The sequence below is a fragment of the Elephas maximus genome, chromosome 25 (assembly GCF_024166365.1).
Source record: "Elephas maximus indicus isolate mEleMax1 chromosome 25, mEleMax1 primary haplotype, whole genome shotgun sequence".
In the NCBI taxonomy this organism is placed as follows: Eukaryota; Metazoa; Chordata; class Mammalia; order Proboscidea; family Elephantidae; genus Elephas; species Elephas maximus.
The window spans coordinates 35,760,402-35,775,802 of NC_064843.1; the positions used below are offsets into that span (position 1 = coordinate 35,760,402).

The 15,401-nt window shown below is 46.6% G+C and overlaps 1 protein-coding gene across 3 annotated transcripts in view; it reads right to left on the minus strand.

Moving 5' to 3' along the window:
* Positions 1 to 5,707: 5,707 nt before the first annotated feature.
* The window catches only part of ZNF341 (zinc finger protein 341), a 63,846-nt gene continuing 54,152 nt past the window's right edge, over positions 5,708 to 15,401 (minus strand). For all 3 annotated transcript variants that reach the window (XM_049869236.1, XM_049869238.1, XM_049869237.1), the window contains exons 12-15: positions 14,551 to 14,683; positions 9,271 to 9,382; positions 8,948 to 9,018; positions 5,708 to 7,003 (exon numbers count right to left, since the gene is read on the minus strand). In XM_049869236.1, the coding sequence (XP_049725193.1) occupies positions 6,474 to 7,003; positions 8,948 to 9,018; positions 9,271 to 9,382; positions 14,551 to 14,683 (846 nt within the window). In that variant the 3' untranslated portion in view covers positions 5,708 to 6,473. The remainder of the gene's footprint in view (positions 7,004 to 8,947; positions 9,019 to 9,270; positions 9,383 to 14,550; positions 14,684 to 15,401) is intronic.

Consider the following 15,401-nt stretch of genomic DNA (forward strand, 5'->3'; position numbering starts at 1 on the left):
GCAAGTGCATGTTAATCAGATTGCACACGCATCTGGAATCCAAGATGGAACCCGCTGATATTCAAGATGGAGTCCTCTCAGCAGCCCTTGGCATCACTTATTATGGGATATAGCACAAGCACACTTATCTTTGGCACTATATCGCCATCTTTGGAGGGCTAAAGAAGGTTAAACAGTAGTCACACTTTGTTCTTTACAGGGGAGCCTGTAAAGGTGGAAGGGACTGGAAAAACACTAAGATAGTAATACACTGGCTGTTTCAATTTATCTCATGTTGACAGGGTGTGGTTCCTGTTTACCCAACTTCTAGATGGTAATCTTTTAAGAGCTCTTTTGTTCTGCCAGCACAGTTAACCCTATCCGTCTCTGGAGGGGTTCAACTAGGAAAAAGCCCCAGCTCAGGCCTCAGCATCTCCTACCCCAATATTGTCTGGCCTCCTCCCTTCTGATCCAACTTCACATCTTTTAAACACTGGTCTTGATCTTGCTACTGTCCTGGTTCTGTGGCCAGGTGCTGCCACTTACCCGCAGTGTGATAACTTTGGGCTGCTTCACTTCACTGTGCCTGTTCCCTCATCTTGAATAACAACAGCACCTCCCTCAAAGTGCTTAGGACTGTGCCAGGGCATGCAACAGGTGCCTAATAAATGTTAGTTCTCATGATTATTGGTAAATGCATATGCATGTGCCCAGTGACAGCAAGAAGAGACAGAAATATAACTGAAATAGTTGTTTGGGGATTGAGATGTGTTTTTTTAATATAATTTATTTTTGTTGTTCAGAATATACACAGCAGAACATATACCAATTCCACAGTTTCTACATGTACAGTTCAGTGACATTGATCACATTGCTCAAGTTGTGCAACAATTTTCACTCTTCTTTTCTGAATTGTTTCTCCCCCATTAACATAAACTCACTGCCCCCTAAGATTCTAATCTGTAGAGTTGTTGCTGTCAATTTGATCCCATATAGATAAGTCTTAAAAGAGTATAATGCTCAAGGCAGGCATTCTTTACTAGTTAAGCTAAACTACTGTTTGGTTTTAAGAAGACTTCAGGGGATATTTTTGGTTTAAGGTTTAAAGATTATCTCAGGGCAGTAGATTCAGGGATTCAACCAGCCTCCATGGCTCCAGAAATGCAGAATTTCATGAGAAATTGACATTCTGTTCTGCACATTTCCGCTTTTCAGCAGGATTCTTCTATAGAATCTTTGATCAAAATGTTCAGTAATGGTAGCTGGGCAACATCTAGTTCTTCTGGTCTCAGGGCAAAGGAGGCAGATGTTCAAGGAGGTAATTAGCTGCGCGTCCATTCCCTCTTCCTATTCCTGACTCTCCTTCCTCTGCTCCAGGTTAATAAAGACCAATTGTTGTGCCTTGGATGGCCACTTGAAAACTTTTTAAGACTGCAAGAACTAAGCAACAAACTAGAAGGTAGAACAGAAGCACTAAACACTTTATTAGGCCAATTAACTGGGATGTCTCATGAAACCATGACCCTAAACCTTCAAACCAAGGAACCAAATCCCACGAGATGTTTGGTTGTACATAAGCAGCCTCAGCAGCTGTCTTTTTTTTTGATCATTGTGGTAAATATATCTATCACACAACTTTTGCCAATTCAATTTTTTATAGGTCTACAACTTACTGACAGTAATCACAATATTTGGCTGTGTAACCCTACCCTTAATCAATGCAATTTTTCCATCACTGTAAACCGAATCTCAGTACTCCATAAGTAATAACTCCCCCTTGCCCTGTCCCTCCTGCCTCTGGCAACCACTAACTATTGTGAATAGTGCTGCAATGAACATTGGTGTACAAGTGTTTGTTTGAGTCTCTGCTTTCAAGTCTTCAAGTATACACCTAGAAGCGGAATTGCTGGGTTGTATGGTAATTCTATTTTTAGTTTTTTGAGGAACCTGTTTTCCACAACAGCTGTGCCATTTTGCATTCCACCAGCAATGGGTAAGAGTTCCAATTTCCCCATATCCTTGCCAATATTTGTTATTATTTTTTTTTAATTTTAGCCATCCTAGTGCGAGTGAAATGATATCTTATTGTTGTTTTGATTTGCACCTCTCTGGTGGCTGGTGACACTGAGCATCTTTTGTTGTTGTTGCTGCTGAGGATAAACCAAAAAACCAAACCCACTGGTGTCGAGTCGACTCCAACTCATAGAAACCCTATAGGACAGAGTAGAACTGCCCCATAGGGTTTCCAAGGAGAGCCTGGTAGATTTGAACTGCCAACCTTTTGCTTAGCAGCGGAACTCTTAACCACTACACCACCACGGTTTCCCTGCTGAGAATATACACAGCAAAACATACACCAATTCAACCATTTCTGCATGTCAATTCAGTGACATTGATCACATTCAAGTTGTGCAACCACTCTCACCCTCCTTTTCTGAGTTGTTCCTCCCCCATTAACATAAACTCACTGCCCCCTAAGGTTCCTATCTAATCTTCATTGAATATCTTTTCATGTGTTTGGTGGCCATTTGTATGTCCTCTTTGGCTCTTTGATGAAACAAACTTCTATTCAAGTCTCTTATGGATTGGATTGTGTTCCTCAAAAACATACATTGAAAATCATAACCCCTTAGGGAATGAGTTTTCTTTGTTATGTTAATGAGGTCGTATCAGAGTACTGCTGCAACTGCTTTTCAGTAATCCGAGAAGCTGGACTATATGCAGAACGAGGTATCAGGATTGGAGGAAGACTCACTGACAACCTGCAATATGCAGATGATATAACCTTGGTTGCCAAAGTGAAGAGGACTTGAAGCACTTACTGGTGAAGATTAAAGACTACAGCCTTCAGTATGGATTATGCCTCAACATGAAACAAAAATCCTCACAACTGGATCAATAAGCAACAACATGATAAATGGAGAAAAGACTGAAGTTGTCAAGGATTTCATTTTACTTGAACCCACAATCAACGCCCATGGAATCAGCAGTCAAGGAATCAAATGACGCATTGCATTGGGCAAATCTGTTGCCAAAGATTTCTTTAAAGTGTTAAAAATCAAAGATCTCACTTTTAGGACTAAGGTGCGCCTGACCCAAGCCATGGTGTTTTCAATCGTCTCATACGCAAGCGAAAGCTGGACAATGAATAAGACTGAAGAAGAACCCATACCTTTGAATTATGGTATTGGTGAAGAATACTGAATATACCATAGATTGCCAGAAAAACGAACAAATCTGTCTTGGGAGTACAGCCAGAATGCTCCTTAGAAGCAAGGATGGAAAGACTTCGTCTCACATACTTCGGACATGTTATGAGGAGGGACCAGTTCCTGGAGACGGATATCATGCTTGGCAGAGTAGAGGGGCAGCGAAAAAGAGGAAGACCCTCAACAAGACAGATTGACACTGGCTGCAACAATGGGTTCAAGCATAACAATGACTGTGAGGATGGTACAGGACCAGGCAGTGTTTTGTTCTGTTGTGCATGGGGTCACTATGAGTCAGAAGCGACTCGACAGCACCTAACAACAACCGTAACATTAGGGTAGGGTGTATCTTGAGCTAATCTATTTTGAGATATAAAAAGGGCAGATTCAGCAAGCAGAAATGGGGGAAGATAGATGCCAAGCCACATGAAGAGCATCGAGGGCCCAAGAAACAAGGATCTTTCCCAGAGCAGACAGAAAGAAAAACCCTTCCCTTAAGGCCCGCACCCTGAATTAGCACTTCTAGCCTCCTAAACAGAGAGAAAATAAATGTTTGTTAAAGCCACGCACTTGTGGTATTTCTGTTACAGCAGCACAAGATAACTAAGACAAAGTTCTTTGCCCATTTTATGATTGGGTTGTCTTTTTGTTAAGTTGTTGAAGTTTTATGTATATTTTAGTTATGAAATTCTTATCAGATATATGGTTTCCAAAGATATTTTCCCAGTTGGTAGCTTGTCTTTTCTCTTTTTTGGTAAAGTCCTTTGATAAACAAAGGTTTTTAATTTTATGAGGTCCCATTTATTTATTTTGTCTTTCGATGTTTGTGCTTTTGTTATTATTTTAGATAACCCACTGTTAACAGCCAGGCCCAATAGCGCTCCTCCTACATTTTCTTCTAAGAATTTATGGTTTTAGTTTGCACATTTAGGTCCTTAATCCATTTTGAATTCGTTTTTGTGTATGGTGTGAGGCTGAGATGTGGTTTTTAACATTTCCTTTAATGTCCTTGTTGCAATTTAAAAAATGCTTAATGGCTTCCATGACTCCTCCATTCTGTGGAGAATTCCTTCACCCAGTATCTAAGACTCTCTGATTCAACATCAGTCCACATTTCAATACAGCGAAGAGACTAAAAGGACATGGAAGCAAGATGCCCTGGCTCCAATCCCAGCTCTACCACTTATTAGCTGTGTGGGCTTGGGCCAGGAACTTGGCATCTCTGTGTCTCCGTTCCTGTATCTGTAAAATAAGGAAAATAACAGTACTCACCAGACTGGGCTGAGGTGATGTAAAAGGCTTAGCACTGGGTCCAGGTCCACCATGAGACGAGACTTGAAGATTAGAGAGTATCATTATCATCCACTCGTTTCTCCAACTCTCTGGGCACCCTGGACCGTTCGAAGCAGAACATAACAGGCCCTAGATGTCACGCCTCAAGGAGCATTTGCTTGTGCCTTGCTCTCTTACCTGGAATGCCTCCCCGTATCTAGCCATTGGAATCCCAGGGTGGCACGAATGGTTAAACAGTCAACTACTAACTGAAAGGTTGGCAGTGAGAACCCACCCCCAGAGGCTCCTGGGAGGAAAGAGCTGGTGATCTGCTTCCAAAAGGTCACAGCTGTGAAAACCTGATGGAGCAGTTGTACTCTACCTGCCATGAGTTGGACTTAACTTTTTTTTTTTTTTGGTTTGGTTTTTATCTATTCATCAGAGTGCTCTGTGTGGGGGCCCAGGTCAAATGTCTCTTCTGAGGAGTCTTCCTGTCTCCCACCAGCGCCTCCTGAGGCCTTTTTGAGGGCTGGGTCCACTAACAGCCCTTACCCTCACCAGCTGTGAGTCAATGCCTCGCTTGTCCCTCCCACTGCAACACACCCTTTCTGAGGAGGTGGGGAAGTTGAGCTTGGCTCTGAGCTCCAGCCCTGGGCCCCAACACAGAGATCTGAGGGACATGCCAGCTTCTAGGACTCAGTCATCAAATGGAATCAGATAGCTCTGCTATGTCCTGTCCCACTCCCTCTCCAAGCCTGTCGTTTCCTCTCCTGTAACTGAGGCAGTCTGCCTCAGAAGGGTGGTTGTGAAGATGAATGAGGAAACATTGTCAAGGCCCCTTTCTCCCTTCCAGCCTCCCTTGAAGCCTGGTTTGCTCCGCCCCGTGGACTAGTGGGAGGTGGGGGGGCGGTGCCCTAACCATTGCACCGCTCCAAACGGGGAGTGCTGGAAGAGGGGGAATTATGGCCATCTTGAAGTCTGCTCCAGATGAACTTCCGACTCTGGGAATTTCCTGAAGTTAGGCCTAGGATCGTGAATTTTCAAAAGCGAGTATATGCCCCCTTCTCCGGATTTCCCGGGACCATGTTCTATAATAACCCTGTTCTGGGAGCACCAAACCGGCTCGTTGCTAATGCAGGGAGCCAAGACAGAGGAATCAGAAGTGTGTGAGGGGCCCTGGGGACCCCCCAACTCCCCTCCCCCTCCCCCTCCCCCTCCCCCCCAAAGCTTTGGAGGGGAGAGTGCTGCCACCTAGGGGCTAAGAAAGAAACTGCCAAGGCTTGGGCCTGAACCACTGGGACACTCGATTGTGATAAACACATTTATTGAGCACTTTCCCAGCGTCAGGCACCATACCAAACTCTTTACACATTTCATCATTCTGGATCTCCATGAAAATCCTATGAGGTAGTACTATTATAAGCCCCATTGCACAGACGAGGAACAGGAGACTCAGAAGTTAAGTGACTTGCTCAAGGTCACACAGCAGGTGAGTGGCAGCACTTGGATTTGAAGTCAGGTGTGGCTGCTACTTGCACTCTTAACCACAACACTTGAATGCCTCCTAAACGCTTACATCACAGTTGTCTTGAGGATGCCGTGAAGAACCATATATAAAAAGGTCCCAAACATAAGGGCTCTGACCACGTCAGGCCTCCGGAAAAACAGACTGACAAGAGGCCACTGAGTCAGCCCAGTGGGCAGCACGGTCCTGTCTTCTCTTAGGCCGCCAACCACCAGCCTGATGAACCACACCCTGAGCTGATCAGCCTCCGGACATCTCTTACCATCGCCCTTATAAGTAGCCCCACCCCAAATCCCAGAATGCTGCAGGGCTCTCCCGCAGGACAGGGGACACAGACGGGCAGCCACGAGTCAGGGCTTATAAAGGACATTCCAAAAGGATTTCTGCTGAAGGCTCGCTTCCATTGGGAAGAGTCTCTAGTCGGCCCCAGAGGCCTCGGGCCCAACAGGAACGCCAGGCCAGTGCGTGGGAGCAAAATCATGGGTCCATTACTCCGAGGCCTGGATATAGACGGGTACCGCCAGCATGGCACACGGGCCCTCAGGCCCCGCCTGCAGCTCTGCAAGTGCCAGGTTGGAGCCCAGCCCCTCGGTATGCCCGGGTACCACCAGCTCAGGCTCCCCGCCCACCGCGCCACCCACCATGATGGACAGCACGGCATCCGGCTCGGCAAAGGGTGGCTTGCCTGGGGTGGCCTCAGGCACTGCCGCAGCCCCTGTGTCCTTCAGCTCCTCCAGCCCCAGCGGATCAGGCAAGGGCGTTTCCATCTTGCGCCCGCCACTGCTGCCACTGCGGGGGGCTGCCCTCCTCCGAGGGGGCCGCCGGGCTTGCAGGTCCTTGTCCTTTTGGGGGCCGAGGCGGCAGCGGTGATCCTTGAGGTACTTGTGGCGGGAAAAGCCCTTGGCGCAGCCAGCACAGCGGAACTTGTAGTTGCCAGTGTGGGCACGCTGGTGCTCGGCCAGGTGGGCCCGGCGGCTGAAGGACTTGCTGCACAGGGCACACTTGTGGAGCTTCATCCCTAGGGAGTCAGGAGGGGGGTCAGTGAGGGGCCGCCTGCAATGGGAGCCCCTGCACCTGAAATATAATCCAGTCTCCTGCCCCAGCCTACAAGCACCTGCTTCCTCTCAGCTACCTTATCCCGGCCAGGCTTCCCAATACATCGGCCACAATTGTTCTTCTCAACTGCACCAAGCTGGCTCCCACCTCTATACCTCTGCACTTGCTGTCTCTCTCTGACTGGAACAGGCCGCTCAACCCCAAAACTTGGCTAACTTTGCAAGACACCATCATCTCTCTCCCGGCTTGCCAGAGCAGTAGCCTCCTCTGTGGTCTGCCAGCTTCCCACCCTCTCCCTCCCTAGCCCCCTCAGACCATTCCCCACAGGACAGCCAGAGGCATCTCTGTAAAACACACAAAGTGATCATGACACTCCCTGTCTCAAACCCTCCAGTGGCCTCCCCAAGTTTCCCAGAAAGCTCCATGCCTTCTAATTACCCATCCCTCTCCCTCCCCCTTCTGCCTTGGTCCCTGTGCTCCAGGCCTCCCCCATCCCTTCCTTCTCTCAAATGCCCGCAGTCCCTTTCCTGCCTCAAGGCTGCTTCGCACTTGCTGCTGCCTCGTCCTGGAAAGCTATCTCCCTGGCTCTTCTCAGGACTCAGCTCTCATGTCACCTCCTCAGGGAGGCCCTCCCCTGGTACCCCCCTGCATTCTCTGCCTCATCACTATGCTTACCTCCATCTTCACACTCAGTGTGCTTTGCTGTTATATACTTATTTGTTCATTGTTTACTTTCACTCTCCCCCACTAAATGCTGAGCTTCCCCAAGAGTGCAGGGGTAGGGTTCTGCCTGTCTGATTCTCTGCAGCACACCCCATGCTTGGTTCGTGGTACCAAAAAAAAAAAAAAAACAAACCTATTGCTGTTGAGCCCATTCCAACTCATAGCGACCCTACAGGACAGAGTAGAACTGCCCCGTAGAGTTTCTAAGGAGCAGCTGGTGGATTCCAACTATGGCTCATGGTTGGTTCTCAATAATCACTCACTGAATGAATCATTGATGGCTCCACAGCTACCATGAAGTCAAATCTAGCCCACACTCACCCTAGGCTAGGCACTTTTCACAAATGCCTTCAGTTCCCTCAGCCCCTGGAGGCTCAGAGAGGGGCAGTGACTTGCCTGAGGCCACCCAGCAGGAAAGTGGCAGCACCAAGACTCAAATACATTTGTCTCCAAGTCCTAGATCTACCCTCCTAATTTTCAAATGTTCTTCAGTCACTGAAACCTTTGTCTAAACCAGTGGTTCTGAACCAGGGGTGATTTTTACCCCAGGGGACATTTGGCAATGCCCGGAGACATTTTTGGTTGTCACAACTGTGTGCTTCTGGCATCTGGTATGTGGAGGATAGAGATGCTGGCAAATGCCCTACAATGCACAGGACAGCCCCCAACAAAGTCATTAAGCCTAAGATGTCAATAGTGCCAAGGTTGAGAAACCTTGTTGTAGACCAAATAGTATGTGGAAAGCCAGCTAAACTGCTCTGGTAGAACCGCTAGGAACCTGAGGGGTTTGAAAATCTCTCCTCTACATCCCTGCTGCACTGCCCTGCCGAGCGGCCCAAGGAACTTCCTGGCCATGTCTTGGACCTGGTCAGGCTGCCCTCCCTCCACATCTGATCCATACCTCTATCACATCGGGAACCTCTCTGATTTAGTTATGTCTTCTCAAGTCAGCTTCCCCTTTGGACTGGGAGACTATGTCTAATTCACCTCTGCACTCCCTGAGGACCCTAACACAGGGCCTGGCTCACAGCCCACAGAAGCAAAAGTCTGCTGCCTGGAGGGTACCAGGCAGAATTAATAAGCCTCAAGGGATGTATCCGTTTTTCTCCTCCTGGCAGGCCTCTCTCATGGGGCTTGAGCCAAACCAGGCCCCTCCTGGCAGGCCCAAGAATGAGCTGCTTACCAGAGTGAGAGAGAATGTGGGCCTTCAGCTTGTCTGGCCGGTTGAACTCCTTACTGCATCCCGTGTGTGTCCTAGAACCCAAAGTCACTGGTTAGGGGAACTCACAAGCTTAGGACCCTCTTGCCAGCCCTGTTTTAGCCCTGGGCATGAGGGACACCCTTGTCTACCCTAAGGGCTGGGCAAGAAAGCTGGGTGGGGAGTAAGGCAGGTAGGTGCCAGGACAGGATAAAAGGAGAGATCTTCAGTCTTCAAACTGGACATCTTTCCATCCTGTCCCCCCGGCACAATTGGCCCCCCTCACATCTGGGCCAGCCTCTACTCACGAGAAGGGGCATTTATATTTCTTGAATGGCTCATGGATCAACATGTGTCTCTTCAGTTTGTCCTTGCGGTTAAATGCAGACTCACACACTGAGCACTTGTAGGGCTTCTCACCTGCAGGAGGACACATTGACAGGGAAGAGGGTCCAGTGAGAGGAAGTTTGGGCATGAGGCACAGGGGTCCTCACTGTGTCCCTCAGGGAAGCAGCTCCTGGGGGTGCCCTGGGAGAAAAACAGCCTCTACCATGCCTCATGATTTTGTTTTTCCAAGGAGAAGAGGGGCTATTTTAGATGGGTGGTCAGGAATGCCATCTGTGATGAGGTAACACATGAAGTGAGACCTGAGGTAGTACAGGAGCAAGCCAGGTGGAAATGCACATGCAAAGGCCCTGAGATGGAGGCATGCTTGGTGTGTCTACACAACAAAGAGGAGGCCAGTGTGGCTGGAGCAGGGGGAGTAGAGGGAGAAAGAAGCAAAAGGTGAAGTCAGCGAGGTATCTGGGCTCAGACTGGGAGGGTTTGGAAGGTCACGGTAAGAACTTTGGCTTTCACTGTGAGCAAATGAAAAGCCACCAGAGGGTCTGAAAGCAAGGAGTCTGAAAGCTTGTACATCAATGTTCATTGCAGCAATATTCACAACAGCCAAAAGGCAGACATAGCCCAAATGTCTATCAACAGGAAAAAAAAAAAAAAAAATCAACAGATGAATGGTTAAACAAAATGTGATACATCCATACAATGGAGTATTTGGCCATAAAAAGGAATGAAGTACTGATACATGTTACATCATGGATGAACCTTGAAAACATGCTGAGTGAAATAAGCCAGACGCAAAAGGACACATATTCTATGATCCCATTTATATGAAATATCCAGAAGAGACAAAAGTATAGAGACAGAGAGGAGATTAGTGGTTATCAGGGGCTGAGGACTGGGGGCGGTGTAGTGGGTATTGTCATGGATTGAATTATGTCCCCCCAAAAATCTGTGTATTAACTTGGCTAGGCCATGATTCTCAGTATCCTGTGATTGTTCTTCATTTTGTGATAGTAATTTTATGTTAGAGAGGATTAGGGTGGGATTGTAACACCTTTACCAGGTCACATCCCTCATCCAATGTTAAGGGAGTTTCCCTGGGGTGTGGCCTGCACCACCTTTTATATTACAAGAGATAAATGGAAAGGGAAACAAGCAGAGAATGGGAACCTCATACCACCAAGAAAGCAGTGCTGGGAACAGAGAGCATCCTTTGAACTCAGGGTGCCTGTGCTGAGATCCTCCCAGACCAAGGGAAGACTGATGACAAGGACCTTCCTCCAGAGCCAACAGAGACAGAAAGCCTTCCCCTGGAGCCAATGCCCTGAATTTGGACTTCTAGCCTACTGAACTGTGAGAGAATAAACTTCTCTTTGTTAAGGCCATCCACTTGTGGTATCTCTGTTATAGCAGCACTGGATGACTGAGACAGATGTTAGCGCTCAATGGAGGCAGAATTTCTGTTTGGGGTGAAGAAAAAGTTTTGGAAAAAAATGGTGATGGTTGTACAACACGGTGAGTGTGATTAGTGCCACTGGACTGTACGCTTGAAAATGGTTAAAATGGCAAAGTTTATGTGGTGTGTATTTTAACACAATAAAAAATCATGAAATGATTCCTACCATTAGTCCCATTTTATAGATGAGAAAACTGAGGTTCATAGAGATGAAGTGACTTGTTCAAAGTTTACACCTAGTGGTTGGGGGAGCTAGGATTCCAGCCCAGCAGTGTGACCCACTAATGTCCCAGATCATTCTACTGCTGAAGAAGATATAGGAGGGAGATAGGGAGCTGGACAGGGGGCAGGGAGATAGGGAGATAGGAGCTGGACAGGGGGCAGGGAGATAGGGAGCTGGACAGGGGGCTGGGAGATAGGGAGATAGGGAGCTGGACAGGGGCAGCTCTCATCCAAAAGGGGTCAGGGGGCACCTGACGAACCCACAGGAAATCAAGGGAAGTGTCGGCAAAGCTGCAAGGGGGGTCATAACCTACTCTTTGGAAAAGGGTTGCTCCTAGGCTGTTTTGATTTCCTGCTATTACTTTCTCTCTGTTTTCCCTCTGGAATGAATAAAGTGTTCTTGAGAAATGCCAATCCAGTGGTTAAGGAAATTCGGGTCCTTACAATGCAATGCTGTGCAGCCATTAAAAAGGTTAAGGTTGGTCACATTGTAGGGACTAAACTAGTGTTACATAACAATATATGCATACATTTTTGCATGAGAAATTAACTTGAACTGTAAGCTTTCACCTAAAGCACAATTAGAAAGAAAAAAAAAAAGTTATGATTGATCTGTGTTTCCTGACCGGGAAAGATCTCCCGGACATTTTCCTAGGAGGAAAAGAAAGCTGTCGCACAGCTTAATACAGTCCCATCTTTGTTAGAAGAAAGTATAGTCTCCACCCCGCCAAAAAAAACCCTAGCCATGTGTGTTTCTATATACACAGAACATGCAGGAAAAAAGATGGCGGAGGGTACACGCCAAACTGTCAGGAGCAATTAGGATTTTAAGGGGTCATTTAACATTTTACTTTAAGCATGTCTATATTGTTTCCATTTTTATAAAAAACATATTATTTTTGAATAACAATAATTTTAAAAGCTACGAAGAGTGCAATTTAGCAATATCTATCAAAATTACCAATGCATATAGGTTTAACCTAGTATATTCCACTGCTAGGAATATGGAGAAGGACATCATCCTTGCTAAAGTAGAGAGTCAGCAATAAGGAGGAAGATCCTCAAGGAGATGGACTGATATGGTGGCTACAATGATGGGATCACGCATAGCAACGACTGTGAGGATGGCACAAGACCGGGCAGTGTCCCATTCTGTTGTACATAGGGTCACTATGAGTCAGAACTGACTCAATGGCATCTAACAACAACACGACAAAGAATATACCCTGCAGATATACTCCCAAAAACTTGCCAAGAGACCCACACAGCAGTGTGTATGTAAACAGCTGAAAAATAATTTAAGCATCTATCGATAGATAGGAGGCCGGTTAAATAAAGATGGTAAATCCATACAGAGGAATACTACCAACTATAAAAAAAGAAGGTGCACTTAGGAAACATCTTCAATGTATATCTATTGATGAGTGAAAAAAAAAAAAGGAACATAATAGAGTATATATTTTGTGCCCATTTCTGTAAAAATAAACAAATGCATTGTATAGACGAAACACCAAAAATGAGTGGCCATCGAGTCATCTACCACTCATGGCAACTTCCTGTGTGTCAGAGCAGAACTGTGCTCCACAGGGTTTTCAATGGCTGACTTTTTTTTTTTTTTTTACTTTAAATGAAGGTTTACAGAACAAACTAGTTTCTCATTAAACAGTTAGTACACATACTGATTTTGACATTGGTGACCAAGCCCAGGACATGTCAACACTCTCCCTTTTCAACCTTGGGTTCCCTATTACCAGCTTTCCTGTCCTCTCCTGCCTTCTAGTCCTTGCCTCTGGGCTGGTGTGCCCCGTTAGTCTTGTTTTGTTTTACGGACCTGTCTAATCTTTGGCTGAAGGGTGCAGCTCAGGAGTGACTTCATTACTGAGCTAAAAGGGTGTCCGGGGGCCATTCTCCAGTCTCTGTCAGGCCAGTAAGTCTGGCCTTTTTTTTTGAGTTAGGATTTTGTTCTACATTTTTCTCCAGCTCTGTCCAGGACCCTCTATTGTGATCCCGGTCACAGCAGTCAGCGATGATAGCCAGGCACCATCTAGTTGTGCTGGACTCAGTCTGGTAGAGGCTGTGGCAGTTGTGGTCCATTAGTCCTTTGGACTAATCTTTCCCTTGTATCTTTGGTTTTCTTCATTCTCTCTTGCTCCCAACCAGGTGAGACCAGTGGATTATCTTAGATGGCTGCTCACAAGCCTTTAAGACCCCAGATGCTACTCACCAAAGTAGAATGTAGAACATTTTCTTTATAAACTATGTTATGTCAATGGCTGATTTTTTTTATTAACTTTTATTGAGCTTCAAGTGAACGTTTACAAATCAAGTCAGACTGTCACATATAGGTTTATACACACCTTACTCCGTTCTCCCACTTGCTCTCCCCCTAATGATTCAGCCCTTCCAGTCTCTCCTTTCGTGACAATTTTGCCAGCTTCCAACTCTCTCTATCCTCCCATCCCCCCTCCAGACAGGAGATGGCTGATTTTTTAAAAGTAGGTCACCAGGCCTTTCTTCTGAGGCACCTCTATATGGACTCGAACCTCCAACCTTTTGGTTAACAGCCAAGCACGTTAACCATCTGCACCACCCACGGAGTCCATAGACAAAATAACATTAAGTTAACAGCTGCTTGGAGTCCCTGGGTGGTGCAAACAGTTAATAAGCTGGGCTATTAACTGAAAGGTTGGAGGTTCGAGTCCACCCAGAGGCGCCTCAGAAGAAAGGCCTGGCAATCTACTTCCGAAAAATCAGTCATTGAGAACCTATAAAGCACATTTCTGTTCTCACACATGGGATTGCCATGAGTTGGAGTCAAATCACTGGCAACCTATAAACAGCTGTTACCTTTGGGGAGGGAAATAGAGGTGTTTGTCAAACAGCAAACCCCAAGTCACAGCCTGCTGGTAGTTATTTTAAAAACTAAAACTGAAAACAAAAGCTGAACAGAATAGAAAATATTATTTTGTAAAACTTTTGTTTCAACATATTCTGTACATATATGCGTATACTGCGTTGCAACACAGTGTATTTTTTACCATAGGTCATAGTGAAAAAAATACTGAAAATTGGTGACCTGAGGTGAGAGGGAGGTTTATTTTTTATTACGTGGCTTTTGTATTGGTGAAGATTTCTTTCCCCAGGTTTTCTCAATCTTTGGATCTTTTTCAATACTTCATTATTTCTTCAATTAAAAAGACTTAATTAAAAAATAATACCTAATAAAAATTTAAAGACTAAAATAAAATAAAATGTCTTTCAACTAGGTACCACGGAGAGAGGGTTTTATCTGGCTTGGGTGGGAGTTTTGTAGCAAGGACAGTGCCCCTACCCCCAGGGGCCCAGAATGGTCCTGGGGGGCTGACTCTTAGGGGGCAGAGTCAAGAGTCCCCCCCTCCCCGACCTCTGGGGGCTCACCTCTGCTCTAGCGTAGGGAGAAAGCTTTGGTTCAGGAAATGAGGGCAGATGGTAGGGGGCCAGGAAGGGGATGGAGACAGGGATGGGGAAGGGCCAGCAGGGGCATGGGGAGGAAGCTGGGTGGGAATTGGGTGGAGGTGGGGGCACTCACCTGAATGGATATGGGCATGTAGCTTGAGGTAGTGCTCCCGCCGGAAAAACTTCTTGCATACCTGGCACTTGAACCTGCCCCCGCTGCCATGGGTGGGCAGGTGACGCCGCAGGTAGCGTTCGCAAGGAAACACCTGGCAGAAGAGAGGAGTCAGCTTCAGGTCTGACTTACCAGGCTTCCATGTAGCAGAAGAGGAATTGACGTCAGGTCACCAGGCCTCCATGTCCTCAACATATTTTGAGTTCAAGGGGCCCTTTACTTCCAGCCACTAAGGAAACACGTTCCCTTCTGCCCAGCAGGGGCCAGGGCCCACAGTTGCAGACTTAGCCCTTAGAGTCAAGTTCTGGAACCTTGTGGCTTCCCCCACTACTCACCCATACCTGTTGCTGTTGAGTTGATTCTGATTCATAACAGCCCTATAGGACAGAGTAGAACTGCTTCATAGGGTTTCCAAGGAGCAGCTGGTGGATTCACACTGTCGACCTTTTGGTTAGCAGCAGAGCTCTTAACCACTGCACCACCAGGGCTCCTGCTCACCCATAAGCCCAGCCAAAACATGCCTGCCCTACCTTCTGCCCAGGTTGTTCTTTCTACCCACAGAGCCTTTCTCTCTTAGCCTGAGAACTCCTACTCATCCTTCAAGACCCAGCTCAGGTGTCACTGCTTCTGTGAACCCTTCTCTGACTCCTTGATGCCATGCCAGGCAAAGCAAATTCCTCCCTTGAATGTCTACCCACATTTTATAGTCTTCTGGTATAGCCTTTAACCCACTGGATTACATCCCTTTGCTTACATAGGGAGCCCCATTCATTCATTCAGTATAGAAAAGTGGTCAAGAACACAGACTCAAC